The 15,960-nt window shown below is 38.0% G+C and overlaps 1 protein-coding gene across 3 annotated transcripts in view; it reads left to right on the forward strand.

Moving 5' to 3' along the window:
• The window catches only part of LOC148330561 (stromal membrane-associated protein 1-like), a 60,427-nt gene that overhangs the window by 31,973 nt on the left and 12,494 nt on the right, over positions 1–15,960 (forward strand). For all 3 annotated transcript variants that reach the window (XM_088304545.1, XM_088304546.1, XM_088304547.1), the window contains exons 6-7: positions 10,395–10,455; positions 13,275–13,384. In XM_088304545.1, the coding sequence (XP_088160671.1) occupies positions 10,395–10,455; positions 13,275–13,384 (171 nt within the window). The remainder of the gene's footprint in view (positions 1–10,394; positions 10,456–13,274; positions 13,385–15,960) is intronic.

Here is a 15,960-nt window from a genome sequence, read left to right on the forward strand (position 1 = left end):
TACTAAAGGTTGTTGTCTGAGTGTACCTTTTTTTTTTTTTGGATGATCTTAAAAATTGAAGTAGGGAAACTGCAAAAAATAAATAATGGAGCAAATACTTTTTCACGGAAGTGTGCATCCATACAATTACAACCTCATTGATTTCCTTACAAGCAAGTCTAGCATATAGGGTGCAAATATGCCTTTCTAGGTCATGGGCATATTTCTATGATCGGGGAAGCAACAAGGGAATAATGCAGCCTCAGTTGTGTGGGAGTTGCTGCATACTCTGTGACTGTGATACAGTCTCTTCATGTGTGGTGTTGCATGATCAGATACTACGGGGTGCAAAAATGTAGGCCAGGGGTTTCAAACTCATTTTAATTGCTGGCCTCTTTGGAGTCGCAGTCTCCCTCAGAGGGCCATTATGGCTGTGAAACCAGATGAATCTTGAATCACTTCTTGATAGTTTCACAAATGCACTACACAGGAAATTGATGGATAGCTAGTTTTGCAATCAGAAGTAAAGAATAGTAGTTCAACTATTGTTCAAGTCACTGCAATAACATAACTAGAAAATGCTTTCAATATCTCAAAATTATTCTTTATTACATATGACAACTTGGAATGTTTGTAAAGCATTTAACTCGCATCATGTTGACATGTCTGAGAGTTTGATACCTGTGGCAATTCATCTACAATATATGTTCCCACTCACAATAACGCTTTATTTGTGTGGTCCATTTTTTTTATACTCATTTTGCTAGCTTGTGGGTTTAAGATTAGCTTAATACGACCATGGCAATTAGCATCTTGACTTCTCTCATGTGTCAACAGCCCATCATAGATGGATGTAACGTAGAAGCTGATCTTTTTTTAAAAAGAAAATGAACATCTTTCCACCTTGAATGATAAATGAACTGGAACTACTGCAATTTTTTCTTCCTTTCATCTGTGCAGCCAGGACCAAAGTGGCCCGCAGGCCGGTGGTTGAGGACCACTTCTGCATTGCAGTCATTGCTTATTCTGACACAATTCATTTTGGGTTTGCTGCTGTCACTTTACTGACATATTATACAAATTTGTTTGTTTGCATTAGTTTGTAGACTGCGTTTCTACAGAGTACCTTAAATTGCAACAAATGGAGTAATAAACAAATGCTAATGTCATGCACATAATCGTCCTTGATAGAAACCATTCTTTCGCTTGTGAGTTATTCTACAAGATTTTTGCCAGAATTTTTTGAAATGGTACTAGCAGTTTGATTGTTGTTCAGCAGAGCATATGGCCTCGATGGCTTTAATTATATATTTTTTTAGAATTATGTGTACAGACACATATGCCTTTGACCATGTGTTGTGATATTTATTTCATTCAATTACAAAAACAAGACCAATCCACCATACTATCATTCGTCAATATTTGTTCCAAAAACAACCCCAATAAATGTGGTCCGGCTCAGTGGCCATGCTTCCATCTGTTTGAGAAGCTCTGCTTTAACAATCCCAATGTCATGTCATGTATGCTCTCCTACATAACAGTGGGGGATTGTGCCTGTTGGGGGAGGGTGCAAACGTGTATTTATGAGCGCGTCTGTGTTGTGCATGTGTGTCTTTCCTCGGAGGCAAGATTGACTCTCCTCCTTCAGCAGTACAAATCAATTTTATTGATTAGCCTCATTGTGGCTAAGCTATCGATCCCCCTGACTGCTAGACCTCAAAGAGCACTGTTTTTGGGTGAGGCGGCGAGATGTTAGGAGTCACAGATTGTTGCTCGTCTGCAGTCGTCTTGTGCCATCAATTTAACTACTAACCGGTCACAAATGTGGTTGTTTGGCCATTGCACTTTGCTACAGTTACGCACAATTTTTTTCGGCTGCTCTAGTCAAGTCATGACGTGGTCCAGTGGAAAAAAAGCACTCCCCTCCAATGAACAAAAACTCATTCAAAATGCCTCTCATTTGTGTATCTAACAAAGACAAGTGCCTTCCATGAAGTGTTGTTCTCTTTGATAATTTATTCATGAGCCCAAAGAAAAAGACAACATATGCCAGCAGTCTAATGGGATGACAGTGATTTAGTGTCTGTAAAGAGAGCTACAGACAAGAGGAGAGAAAGAAAAGGGAGATAATGAGAGCGATAGGGTGGGACAAATGAAGGATGAGAGATGGTGGTGAATCAAAGCAAGACGGGAGTGAGTGCCTTAACAGCATGATAGATTTGATAGTCGGGGTTGAACCATGAGGACGCTTTCCCAACTAGATTTCGTTTACAGACATTTTTAAGAGACACCATTTATACGTTATTAGATTCTCCATATTTTAATAAGTATTTTATGTTGCATGATAACTTTCCTACTCCCCCTCATGGGCCGCCACCCCCCAAGCGACAGTTTCTCCCAAACACGAAACCTTTCATCATTTTGGAGCAGAACAGCTGCCTCTCAGTTCTCAGGTTGATTTTCGTCCTTGACTTTTATCTATAACGTTTTGAGTTTCTCTCCAACAATACACCAACACCGAGCCCCAAGATGATCAATCCTGCACACATTTTTCCACGTCTCAATTTCATCAGCATTGCTTTTATGACATTATTTCCTTCCACCCCACCTTCCGTCTGTCATCATCTCCACCGGCTATCGATCTTCGTTCCTTTTTCTTCTTGCTTGTCATCCTCATTGTTTATATCCACCCCATCTCCGCGCTCAATGCCCATTTCTCACTCGCTCGCTCCATCTCTCATCACTGTTACTTGACAAGCAACATTCTTCTACTATAACCCCGCGTTACCCTTTGTCTTTCCTTCTCCTAATTCCTTCCACTATCACTTCAGATGACCGCCTTTCCCTTCTCTTTCATTCACATCGCATTTTTTTTTATTTTTTAATCGCAAACGACACTGTAGCTTCTGCCTTCAGTATTATCGACTCATCGAGCCAGTGGCAGTTTTATTATTCTCTTTCATGGTGTTAGTACAGCAGCTGTCAGCAAACAAAGGTGATCCACTCTGTGCAGCCTCTAAACACACACCTGCAACACTGTATTGTAGCTGTCAAGACTGCTACCCCTATAAATAACAGTAAAAGACAATTAGCAATCACCATTTCTCAATGAAGTAAAGTTACATACACAGCGTATGCATGAAGACAACAGTGGACTCAATCTACTTGAACAGTCTAATGAAATGCATGACCAGTATCAGAAATCCCAACAAAAATGCTACTGCAAACTTTTGACACTGTCAGAGGTAAATATTTTATACACCGTAATATTGTAGTTTGTACGATCTGCCCTTAAATGATCGCTTTTAAAAAATGAGTGTCGTTCGCAAACAGCAAAAACAGATTCCAAAGGGTGTTTCTTTTGCAGGGCATTAACACCAACATGAATACTACGTCTAAGGAGGTACATAACAATAAAAAAGGCTTCAGCTCTAAATACCGACACAAGTCAATTGATCATCAGGTCCCATCCATCAACATAACTCTATCCACATGTATGTATTCAGGGGTGCACATAAAAAGTTTGGCGTGGTTCTCAAATGAGCATCAGAGCTTGTTGTTTGGTGCGCATTTATTTTATTTTTGTCCTCATGCATGAACATTAACACTCACGGCACATCAGGGCAAGGTTTATCATTGATATGTATAGATATGTCATTTTAATAGAAAGTAATAGTTTTTTTTTTTTTTTTGGTTATGAATATTTAATTATTAAAACTAAAAGAATTTACCGTTATAAAGAAAACACCTTAAATACAAATTTTACGCATTGAAGATGCATGGCCCGTTTGAAAACTTAATTGAAAAGAAAAGCGAAATCGAACCTCATTTTACGTTTACTAAATCTTTTTATAGATGTAGAGAAATCATCCTTCGTTTTCATCTTTGGCAATTAATTTTTACAAACCTTTTGATTTTTTCTTTTTTTTAATTTGGTATCTAGTTTGATCTTAGCGGTACGGCCATTTTCCGGTTGAAGACAAGGTGGAAAAGTCATCTGGGAGTTGTAGTTCTCTTTATGTTTGTGGCATAGAAGCAACATCATTATGCTGCAGCCAACAAAAAAAGAGCCACCAAATGACGTCGCTCCTAGAAGATGTTTGCGTGTGGCTTTGGCTCGAATATATATATATATATAAAAAAACTATATATTTATGAAAAAGTACACCGTACAGCTGGGTTTGATAGCTTTCAGCATTAATAGAAGCCACAAATCCACTTTTGAAGTTGGCAACTTGGCAATAAAGGCATCCTAGCTTTATTTAATCAAGATGAATGCATGCAACTAACTTTAGTAGAAGTATGCACTGCACTTTTTTTAATTCAAATTCTGTGAACTGTAACTCTCAAATAAGTCTCTAAACTGTTCCCTGTATTATCAAAATGTTTTAAAATAATATTTTTGTCACATTTTTACTTCACAATACTAACCATGGTCTTTTTTTTAATGTTGCATGCAAGTAAAACACTTTTTTAAAAACAAAAACTACTACTAAAACTGTCTTTGAAAAAATCCCTAAATCCAATAAAAACTAACATAGCCATCATGAAAACTAATTAAATCGAACTAAAAAAAACTCAAAACGATATAAAAACTAACTATAATTAAATTTGCCAAATTATAATAACCCTGCATTATTTGCGGTTTGAAGATTTTTTTTTTTTTAGTTATTTTGATCTTTTTTTCATTTTTCACCCTGCTCTAAAATGACAATATTTGTATTTGAAATTTTAGGCATTTTCTTCATTTTACTCAAACAGCAACCAGAGGAACTGATAATTTTGAAGAAGTCTCTTAAAATTTTTTTTTTTTTTCAACAAATTGGTGACATCCTCTTATCGCCACATTAGAACAACCATTCAAACATTCGAAAAATGATCCTGAATGGTCCATTCATTGCAGTCTGGACTCTTTTACTACTCAATTTGGTCTATCCATGAACCAGTTTCCTACACTAGAACGTCTCCCTGAACTGTCCATGAAAACACACGTAATGTCATAAACCCCTTCAACAGCGATTAAAATTGCACAATATTGCTGTTAATGGAGTGTAGTGGCTCCATCTTCATGGATTAAACAACACTTTTAAAATCTGGGCAAATGTTCCCCCCTAGCATGAGAATGCTGCATTTTTCCAAAGTGTCAAGAATGCACTACCGTAAATGACGGTGCAACATACTGTGTACAACTGTGTTCGAGGGACTATTTGCTCAGTTGCAGGCCCTTCCAGAATTTCCGATGTGGACAGCGCCCACTTACTTTTTTGCTGCACTCTCTGGTTTATGTCCCTCGAATGCCCTCATTTTTTTTTTCTCTCACTCTCTTATTTGTCCTCCATTTCCTGCCCCTTTTGTATCCATCCCCTCTTGGCCACTTGCTCTCCCTGCTCGCCAATTGGCAACCCTCGTCTCCCACTCCTTTCCTTTCGTTATTTGTTTTTATCCCCCCCACACTCATTGTTGTTTGCTCTTCCCTGTGTTATTGTTTTCCTCCGACTATCAGACCGTTGTTTCTATTTCTCTTTGTACTGTACGCACGAAGGACAGTGCTACTCATTGCAGCTGTGGTGCGCAAATCATATTATTGATGTTTTTTTTGTTTTTTTTCGCACACCCAGCTGGTTGTTAAAAAAAAAATGCCGTAGTATTCTCCCCTTAGTAAAATATTTTAACATGTTATCTTTAGTCAAAGTTGCCCAAAAAGATCTTTTAAAAATCCTCTTAGATCCTGTCTGCATAGAAATTAGTTTGCATGTGTCTGTGTTTTATTGTTATTTTTTTTAAAATAATTTCTGCTCGTTTTTCGTTTCATATAATTTCTACATTTAATCCACACAGAATCTGTGTTTTGGGAGTCCTGATACGTTCATTTTTTTCAACTGGGTCCCAAGAGTTAATACATTTGTACAACACATATCTTGACAGATATGTTCCCTGTTCTGTTGCATATGCATTTCAAGCGACAATAGGGGGTGTGCATCATTCAAAAAAGAGGATTCGATAAAGTTTTTGATACGTGAGGTTCGAAACGACTCAAGTGCGGTTCGATTAAGTATAACAATTTGATTTGCTTCAACTCAGTGGGATTACGATTTTAATTAGATATGCTACGACTCCATTCGAGAGGGAATGATGCCTATGTTTACACTTTTTTGTCATTATACATGGATTTTAATGAATTTGTCAGTTGTTTAAATGAGTCATTTCCTTTTAAGATACTTATATCCCGCCAATAAAAGACCATTCAGTACGTATCTCGATATGTTTCTAAGTGAAACGATTCGGTTAGGTTCAATTCGAAGCACTCGCATCTTTTACATCAAAAATGATTTTCCCTTTTCAAATCATTTTTTGTTACATTTCTCTGAAAAGTGGCACAATTTGGATATGCAACAGTGTAAAAGAGAAAATCCCCAAGGGAATTTGAAATGGTCAGATTTAGAGGAGCAACAATTAAACCACAACAAATTGATTATCAGAATAAATACAGTTAGGGTCGTTAAATACCTTGTTTAATTGTCCAAATCTGGAGAATTTCAGTCTTTCCACAGACAATCTCTCATGATCTGTTTTTGTGGTTTTTGGTTTAGTATTTAGTTTCATGTTTTTTCCTTTTGTTTGGTGTGTCTCGTCATGTTCATTGTGTCCACCTGTGTTCGTCTACCCAAGACCCCAGTGTTAACCAATCAGGTCCTTCCAACACTTTGAGTCTTGTCCAGGTGCTCCTCGTTGTCTCGTCAATTTGTTTGCGTTTAGATCCCTGTTTACATTCAGTTTGAGTCGGTCAGTTGTCCGTGTCAGATGTCGCTGTTAGTGTCCAGGTCTCTTCTCCTCCTGCCTGACATGCCAAGTCAAGTCAAGTCAAGTCAAGTCAAGTTTAGTTAAGTCAAGTCTTTGGCTTTTTGTTGGTCCCTGTTGTTTTGCACATTTAGATTTTTTCTTTTAAGTTCCTTGTTTGCCTTTCGTTTCTTCAATTTTTGTTTGTTCTTAGTTACTCCTGGCTCACTTCCCTGCATTTTGGCTCCTCCTCTTCCGTAATCCCCTCGACAACCAGTCAACTCTCTGATTTCTGTTGTCTATCACCAAACCAAACCTTTGTGGTGAATCAAAATATAAAATTTTCTGCACCTGCTTTTACTTTGGTAAACCGTGATGTGTTTTTGCTCACTTTCTGACAGACCTAATGATTAACAGAATTTTAATTCATTTGCTTGTACTAGTGATGGGTAGATGAGGCATCTTGTATCGTTTCGACACAGTGACACACTGTATTGACACTGTGTTGACACTGTGTTGCTGAATACTGACACCTGGTGGACTTGCAGGAAACATTTGACAGGGTCTTCTGACACTGATCTGTCAAACTAATTTTATCCAATTCCATTGATAAGGCATTTGCATTCACATTATTTTTACATATACGTACTTTCATGAAAAAATCTTTGATATTCGAGACGCAGTTGATAAATTAAGTCAAAATCTGTCTGAATGCCCAAGTAAAAGTGTTGTGAATGACAATGGACTCATTGTAATTAAAGATTTTTATTTTTGAAAAAAAAATTGTTTCTCCAGCGTTTTGTTATTCAGTCTATTTCTTTTTTTTGGAGGCAATTTCCCCCGCCTTTGAGAAGATCCTCTCACAAGGCACTGAAGAGGCCGGTGTGCACAACACCTGTGTGGCCAATATAAATAGGTGAGGGAACGTTGCCTCCATGGACTTCCAGTATAAGAGCGGGTTTCCGTACGTGCAACGTGTCCTGCTGACACATGGCGCTGCACGTCTGAGTGCGCACACGGCAGAAAACTTGTGTTTACCAGTGACGTCTCCCATCTTGCGGATATTTAACGGAGAGTAACGCGCCAGTAACTTGATACTTGTTTTGAGCGTGCATCCTGTTGACAGATGCGCTTCCTTATAAACACAGTTTGGCGCGCGACCGCTGTGTCGACACGGTTCCGGTAGTGGTCACGTGACTTTTTCAAAGCAGTGCGCGCACCGACACGGGGTTTGCCCTGGAAGCTCGGCGCACGCATCGACGCCTCAGTGTCGCTGGACCCATCACTAGCTTGTACATTCCACTGTCAATTTAGAATAGCGTCCTGTTTTAAATGTAGAAAGGAAGATTAGTACTCGATCACTCAACAAAATGACAGATTACTCGATTATTAAAATAATCCCTAGTTGCAGCCATACAGTCACAATGTAGTCAGGCCTGAAAACTCAAGTCTGTAAGGTGGTGAGACCATATTGGAGAGCAGCTTGATGTACAGTAGGCGTCCATTGCACAGGCGGCCAGTGAACATGTTTGGCCACCTTTGATATCAGCGTGTCATGTTTATGCAGCATGTGGACACATCGCCAAACACAAACTCACATTGCTCACACACCTCCACTGCTTCAATAGCTTAACTAAAAGCAGTCATGTATGTAGCGGTTAACAGAAGCTGACTCTGCTAGTTTACACCAATGCAGCTAATATTTAATTTAACACATGACAATGCATCTCAATAGCTGGATAAAACCTTGTTTTTAGATATTAATATCCTAGATAGCGTTTGTTCATTCACTGATTCCACAGGAGAAAAAAAGATGAAGCCTTGGCGAACGGTCTTTGCTCTCCAAGAGCTCTTGTGATGTAAAAGTACCATTTCATACTTTGATGGAATTGGGATGCTACAAAAACCCTGTGGATCTTAGGTCCAGCTTCATAAATATTCATGAACCCTATTACCATTTCTGGAAGGTTTCCCCCTCATCCTAATTATTCTAGAATATCATTGGGTATTTCCATGTTTGCTGTAGATGAAGCTAAACAAAAAAAAATCATTTAATATCATTTTTGAAAATGTCTGTTGAAGCTCTCGTCTTGTGCAGGCATACATAAAAGCAGCCTTCCCGGTGTGACAGATGTGCGAACATGTTTGTCTGGTGTGGATGTTACCACAATCAGATGTGACAGACGGCATTTCAGGGATTGCTTTCCTCTCGAAAGCCAGCATGCAGCAACTCGCCATCAAATGAGACTCTATTCACACGTTCAGGTGAAGCGCTATCGATTTCTCGCCTCCATTCCAATTCCTCTTTTACCACTTCGAAGAGAAATGATCCTGACAGCCTCTCGCAGTCCGTTACTGACTTTTTCCTGGCGACATCACTCAGTGTCACCCCAGATAACTAATTACAAGAGGTTTGTCCCTCAAAAACTCTTTCTGGGCCAGGAAAACTCAACGTGTCTCACTAATGAGACAGTGTGGTCTTGTCAAATCTGGACAGATTTGCTGGCCGGTATATGCAAATTGAGAAGGTTTTACAAGAGGAAATTAAAATTTATATGCATAGAAAAACGAGGGATTCTCTTGTTTCTGTCTTGTTTCGGCCTCACGGCAGCTACTGTTCAAGTTCTCACTTTTATTCTCTTGGATGTTGACTTCTGCCAGCCTGTTATCCTTATCAAACAGAATGTTTTAATATATATACCTCTTTATACTGCATTAACTATTTCAACTAATGCAGGAACCAACATATGGATCCAAAAATCATGTTTGCAGCGCTGTTGTAATTATGGTTTAATTACAATTATAATTTACTTCCAATGAAATGCTGACTTTGATTCTATTGCTGTTGTCCGCTACTCGCCAAGACAAATGAATCAAGACAGCAGAGTTAACGTTGACTTAAAAGCTCAGCAGCAGCCTGCGTAGAGGCTGTTTCTTTTTCCACAAGAAATTCTTCATCAATATTTATGTTAAGATGTTATAATATGAATCCATTTTACAATTAATTGCATTAGGCAATGTAGCACTTACTATTATTAAGTCTCTGTTTCATTTGCTATTCTGTGAAAGTGATAATAAGGATTTCAATTTGGGTTGGGCTCCTAAAGTTAATTTTCAACTAATTTGTGCCTACAAGACAACAATTTTCTGCAGTTAATCAGGCGGCTTCCTGTTGTGATTCAGGCCACCACTTTGACGTGCATCTGCAGTCCCTGGACCCAATTCGCAGCCAATGCATTACTGATTAGGCGTAGGCACTGTAATTGTTTTCATTGCCTGGAATTGGAAAGGTATTGAGTTTAATGTGGCCCATCGATCTTGAAATGGAGAGGAAATTAGGTTTGTTAGCAGGACTGTAGAGCTCTTAAATCCTGTGCAGTCACCCTTGTTGCGCTTCTTACTAACCCATATCTGTTTTCTCTCCGATATCTCAATCAATGTATTGCCTAATCTCGTGTCCTTATTCATGTTTTTTTTTTTTTTTTTTTAACTTTTCTTCCAAATTGAATCTGCCTTTTTCTTTCTCTGTGCCATTGTTACTGAGGAGCATTCATCATTTTTCTCTGTTTAAAATCAAACAACATTGACGTTGTGAGCCATTCTTTAATTCGTTTTTTTTTTTTTTTTTTTTGATACAGTCGGAGACTAGAGCCAGTCCCAAGAAAAATCAAGAGGCAGCCGTGGATCTTTTGGGCCTGGGTAAGACATGAAAAACCCTCTCACTTTTTCACAAGATTACCATAATATTGGCACAAAGTGTGCTGAGTTTCTGCCTTAATGTGTCAGATATGCAAATTGAACCAGTATGCCAAAACAAGTAATTACAGTTCTAGATGAATATTGCTGTCAAAGTCTGTCTGCCATTAGTGAACAATCGAATGCAGTCAGGATACATGAGTCATGTTTGAAAGCATTTGTTACATGTTCATGAACGATGACGACTGAATACTCTCTGATCTTTACATTGCAGCAAATAGTAAAATTCCTCCCAAACATGCCCACTTCACCTACTATTATAATGTTTAAGTAGGTGCCATCCTAACCTTTTGAGTTTGATGGTCCCAAAATGTAATGGTGTAATTTCAAACCATTACCCCAGGTTCGCTCTCGTTTGACAACTAAGCTGCGGTTGTGATATTTGGTGACCTGATATGTCTATGAGAAGTCTATTACAGAAAACTGCTGGTTTGTTTGATTGATAAATGGTGTTAAAACGTACAAATAATTGTATTATTTAATAATCTTATTAATTATTAAAGCAGTTTATACTAAAGAGGAAGTCATCCGCCCCAAACAATTATTTGTATTACTATGCGACTTTACTAGTCTAAACACAGTATTGTGATGAATATTGTTTGACTTGCTGTTGACTGAAAATTACATCACAATTGCTCAGGGCTCAAGTGGCGACCGATTGCGGTTCGCCTGTTTTTTGAGTTTGGTCACATGACGTTCGAAAGCTGAGCCATGAGCCATCCAACAGTGAAAAAGTCAATTGTAAGCCCCAAAGTTAGTGTAGAACAAATTACTGTGTCAATATGAATAGAAAAAATCTACATACCCCAGTTTAATCCCATATTTTTGAACTTGAAAAAAAATCCCAAAATGATTTATTTTCAAAACTTTTTCCACAGTTAATGTGCCTATAACTTGTACAACTATGCTCAAACAACTGAGATCATATGGTCGTGCATTTAGAGTCACTTTTAATAGTAGCAGGTGTGTTCTGACTCACATTTAATGCCTGCATATGTGATTGGATATTTTGAATCCCCAGCTGTAAGAGGATGTGCACACTTGTGAAACCTAATTATTGCTTATTTTATGCTTTAAAATATTTCAGTTTTTTCCCAACTTGATTTTTCAGGTTAAATGGAAGTAACAATGTTTGTCAATGTTAAAATAATTTTTAGTGGTCTCTTTTTTTTATAACACAAAAAATGGCCTTTCAACAAGGGCTTGTACACTTTTTATATCCGCTGCACATGAGATTATGCTGCTGCCAATTAATAAAACACATTATGTTACAATGCTGCTGAGAAATGCACTCTTATCAAATGTTTCACTGCACCTCAACACAACAATATCGAAAAATCCAACAGTAAAAGAATGTCAGCAGTTTAACATGTGAGTGGATTTTTTTGCATGTGGGGTAAGGGATTCTGGATGATTCTAAAAAAAAACAAAAAAAAAAACACCCACATCTTGTACAGTGGGTCTGTTTCCATGGAGAACTGGAGAGTGCTCTATAGAGGCAAGCCCATCTCATTGTAAACATGGAAGAGATGGTGATGATGATGATGATGAAGATGGGCTCTTTTCCCCTCGCTGCTCATTTCCATAATGGTATCATGCCACTTATAAGTGTGGATGAAAATCTGAATTTGAATGAAATTTCTGTCAAAGCTGTAGCGTAAAAAGACAGGCCGGATATACACCTATGTGTGCAAAACTCTCGGGGGGAAAACAGCAAAACAGAAAGACCACTGCAAAATGTGTTAGACTGCTCATGAATATAGGGGAATACCCATGCTGTATTGATAATGTTAATCATTTCCGCTCCCACAAAATGTATCTCTTAAATTTGAAACCTCTTTAGATTGACTTCACGTTGGGAGTTGCACAAACAAAACATGCCCGCATTTACATTACCAGAATATGTTTTTCAAGACCTGATACTGTGAATGTTGTGTTCTTGACAGCCACGGTCCTTGTCAAAGAATAAAATAGAACTGAAACGATTTGCATTGCAATGTGTTGTCAAAAACCTTTTTTTCTGTGCCTTTTCATTCACTCTCAGAATTTTAAAACACTTCATTCACAATAAGGTTTGAAGATATATTTAAAAAAAAGGAAGTAAAACATGGCATTTGCCAATTCTTGTTTTATATTTGTTTTATAAATTCCATGAAAACATAATTTCTTTCCCCTATTCCTTGACTTTTAGCTGTACGATTTATCTGAAGAAATCATCGCTTGTGCAACTTAATTGTAAGCCTCTGACTGGGAGAAGAGGATTGTTGTTCTTTGTGTTCCCATCCAACTCTGCAATTACAGACAGTTTGTGAGTGAGTTCTAATTTTATAACCATGCCGCGGGGCAGACAATTAATGAATCACCTTTTAAACCCTCTTCAATTAACTCTTACTCGGGCTATTAAATCATCTGTATACGGTGTTTTAGTCTGGATTTTAATATTCCACTCAGGTGTCACATAAATCACCTCTTCATTGAAAATGAAGTCTACTCCAGCCTTTGATACGCCTTCAGGGTGTGAGGGGGAAATCTGAACTTGGATACATTTATTTAGGAATAAAAAAACATATTTCAATGCACCTATAATGTACTCAAAAAAGTTAATATTATTTTTGCTTGGCAATGAGCCAAAACTTTCTCTCTTACCTTTTAGTTACTTTTAGATCAGTGTCATGCTCGGACTAATCTGACATCTTGTCAGTCGGAGGACCACTGAGTTTTCAGCAATTGGAAGAATCCTCTTTTCTCTCTCTCTCTCTCAGATACTCCGGATGTTCAAGGAAAAGGCTCAACAATCAATGATGAACTGGACATCTTTGGACCAATGGTCTCCAACCCGCTTCCTTCCTCCAATGACACACAACAAGCTAAGGTACACACACACAGACGCAAAGTTTCTCATCATCTGCTGATCAGTGCACTGGCTGCTTCAGAGAGCATCGACTCAGACCAATGAAGCAACGTCTCACAAACAAACACATCAGCATGGTCTAGACTTACAACATCTCTTCAATAATGTACTCTATGTTGTGTGAGCGTGCAGACACACACAACAGATTATCTCAAAGCTAAGTGCCATATCTTTTATTTTGTCAAATTAATTTTGCCCTTCCCTTGAAAACACAGTGGGCTTGTCCTAACAAAGCCAATCCACGCAATGGTTTAAGGAAATGAAACACCATGACATTACACCAACAACATTTAACGCCTGGAATAAAGGAAAGAGAGAATTTAAATGCATTGCACAAATGGAAAAAAAAATAAGTGAGCCTTACTGCAATCAATAAATGTATGAGCTATAGCGATGTAACAATAACATCTATATTATGATATTAAAATTGTCACGATGTTGTCATTGTCATGTTACGACACTAAATGAACATCTCCGTCAAACTTAATTTTCGCCCGCTTCAGCCGAAAACAACATTCTGAACAACATTGATTCGTCGCTGAGCCAATAGGAACACGGGACTATAAAATGATTGTCCTAGCCTATATCTTTGTCACTGCAGTTAGTATGTCCAAAAACACTATATTATATATGCTTTTCTTTCTTTTTTCCAATGTCTTGTGCTTTTTTTTTTAACAATATCATGAGTTTTTATGTAGTATTATTGTAAGCTATTTTTTACATCACTTGCTTCCCCATAATAATGAAGTATGATCGTCTTGTGACGTTTGGCTATCGCTAGAGTTGTGCATCTTCAGTGACAAAAAAATGCTCCATCATATTTGAGGAGTACTACAAATACCATGTGTTTTTTTGTATAAAATATGCATTGATTTAACATGTAAATTATTTTGTCATGTGTTATTAATTCACTCACAATCAGAATTGCCTTCGTTGAGCAAGTATGTAAAACAGTATGAGTTACGCTCGTATGACAATAACATGCAACTACGCTTAACAAAGACATGACATAAGTATAGAAAGTATTTTCCGTAATATAAGGGTACCATTGTAAAATCATACCACTCAATGACAGCTGTGCAACAGTTTGGAAAGTCATAAGAGCAGTGATGAAGTGATCAGTGGTGGGGTACTTACACTACTATGACGGTTGTGCAGATAAGCATGCGCAATTATGCAGAATGTCCTTGAGCGCTTTAAAGTGTCAGTGCTATGGAATGAGATCCACGAGAGTTGTTCTAGTACGTAACGCGCTGAAGCTACAATTATTTGTGCAAAATTGGCAAATATTTGGAAAATGCCACTTTAGAATTTGAGGCAGGCGTGAGGGGTCCAGGAGACTTTTCCCTGCCCTTATCTCTGTTCTTCAAGTGTGAAAGTCCTCGATAATGGGTACGGGTGTAACAATTTTTTCTGAAGTCCTAACTGACACACTGTCAGTGCAGCCGCTCCTTCAGTTGTTGTCTCTGGAAAAACTTTGGGTTTGTGTCGGTTGGCAAAACAAGTTGAGAATAGTCTCCCCAATGCATGACTCTTCTCTCGTTTAAGCAAGTGGGGAACGGGTCGCCCAAAACTAACCAAAATGACAAAAACAAAGACAATACTAGAGAGCGCATCACCGCAATGGTTTCAATAAATGTTGACTAATCACGACTCACCTATTTTCTGTTTGGTCATGTGATCTTTGCAAACTGTGGTTGGTAGTTACCTGATCCATGAGCATCTATAATTTTTTATTTTTTTTGTCAGGGTTCTTTGAAGGTCGCAAACTTTCGGCAATAGTTTTAATGGTGCTAAACAGTTTTTTGAATTTGTTAAAAAAAAAAATTGTGGGAGTCGATTTGAAATAATGTCCTGGTTTTTTTCAATCAAGGGATGGAAATTGAAACAGGTTTACAAAAAAATCTGATTCATCAATGAACCGACTAAATAATTGACAGTTGAAATGATTCTTGAATTAGTCGTTAGTTGTCGCCATAGTTCAGATACTTGAGTTGTCACGAATGCAAAAAATATTTGCGTCAAAGTCACTGTTCTACTAGACATGTTTATTTTCTTAAAAAGCTTGTTTCTCAGCTTGTCAGTCAGAAGTGCATTTGGTGAATCCACTCTATGGTCTACCTCTGATTAGTAAAAAAAAAACGAAACAAAAAAAAACAAGTGGGAATATTTTTTCAGTTGAGTTCTTTTGGTAGTTTTGGTGTTTTGCATAGTCACGGAACACACTATTCTGTGAGCCTTGAAAGATTAGTCCAAATCCTCTCAAAAGGCTCATAAAATGTCCTCTGGAGAACGTCTGGCTGTATTGAAGGTGGATGAATGCACTGTGCATGTGACAGGCTCAACTTTTACATGTACTTAAAGAGCTATGCCAGCATTGCTTTGGGATTTTGCTTTATGGCTGTGATTATCCAGGTGCACGAAAAAAGGGGAAGCTCGAGCTTGCTGATTCTTGCAGCTATTAACTGGCATCTGGGAGTGCTTGCTCATCTGTGAATGTCAATTACTAAATTGTGATTAGAGCCTTGTGGGAGGGA

This window comes from Idiotropiscis lumnitzeri, chromosome 9, assembly GCF_059441095.1.
Source record: "Idiotropiscis lumnitzeri isolate Australia: NSW breed Sydney's pygmy pipehorse chromosome 9, RoL_Ilum_1.0, whole genome shotgun sequence".
In the NCBI taxonomy this organism is placed as follows: Eukaryota; Metazoa; Chordata; class Actinopteri; order Syngnathiformes; family Syngnathidae; genus Idiotropiscis; species Idiotropiscis lumnitzeri.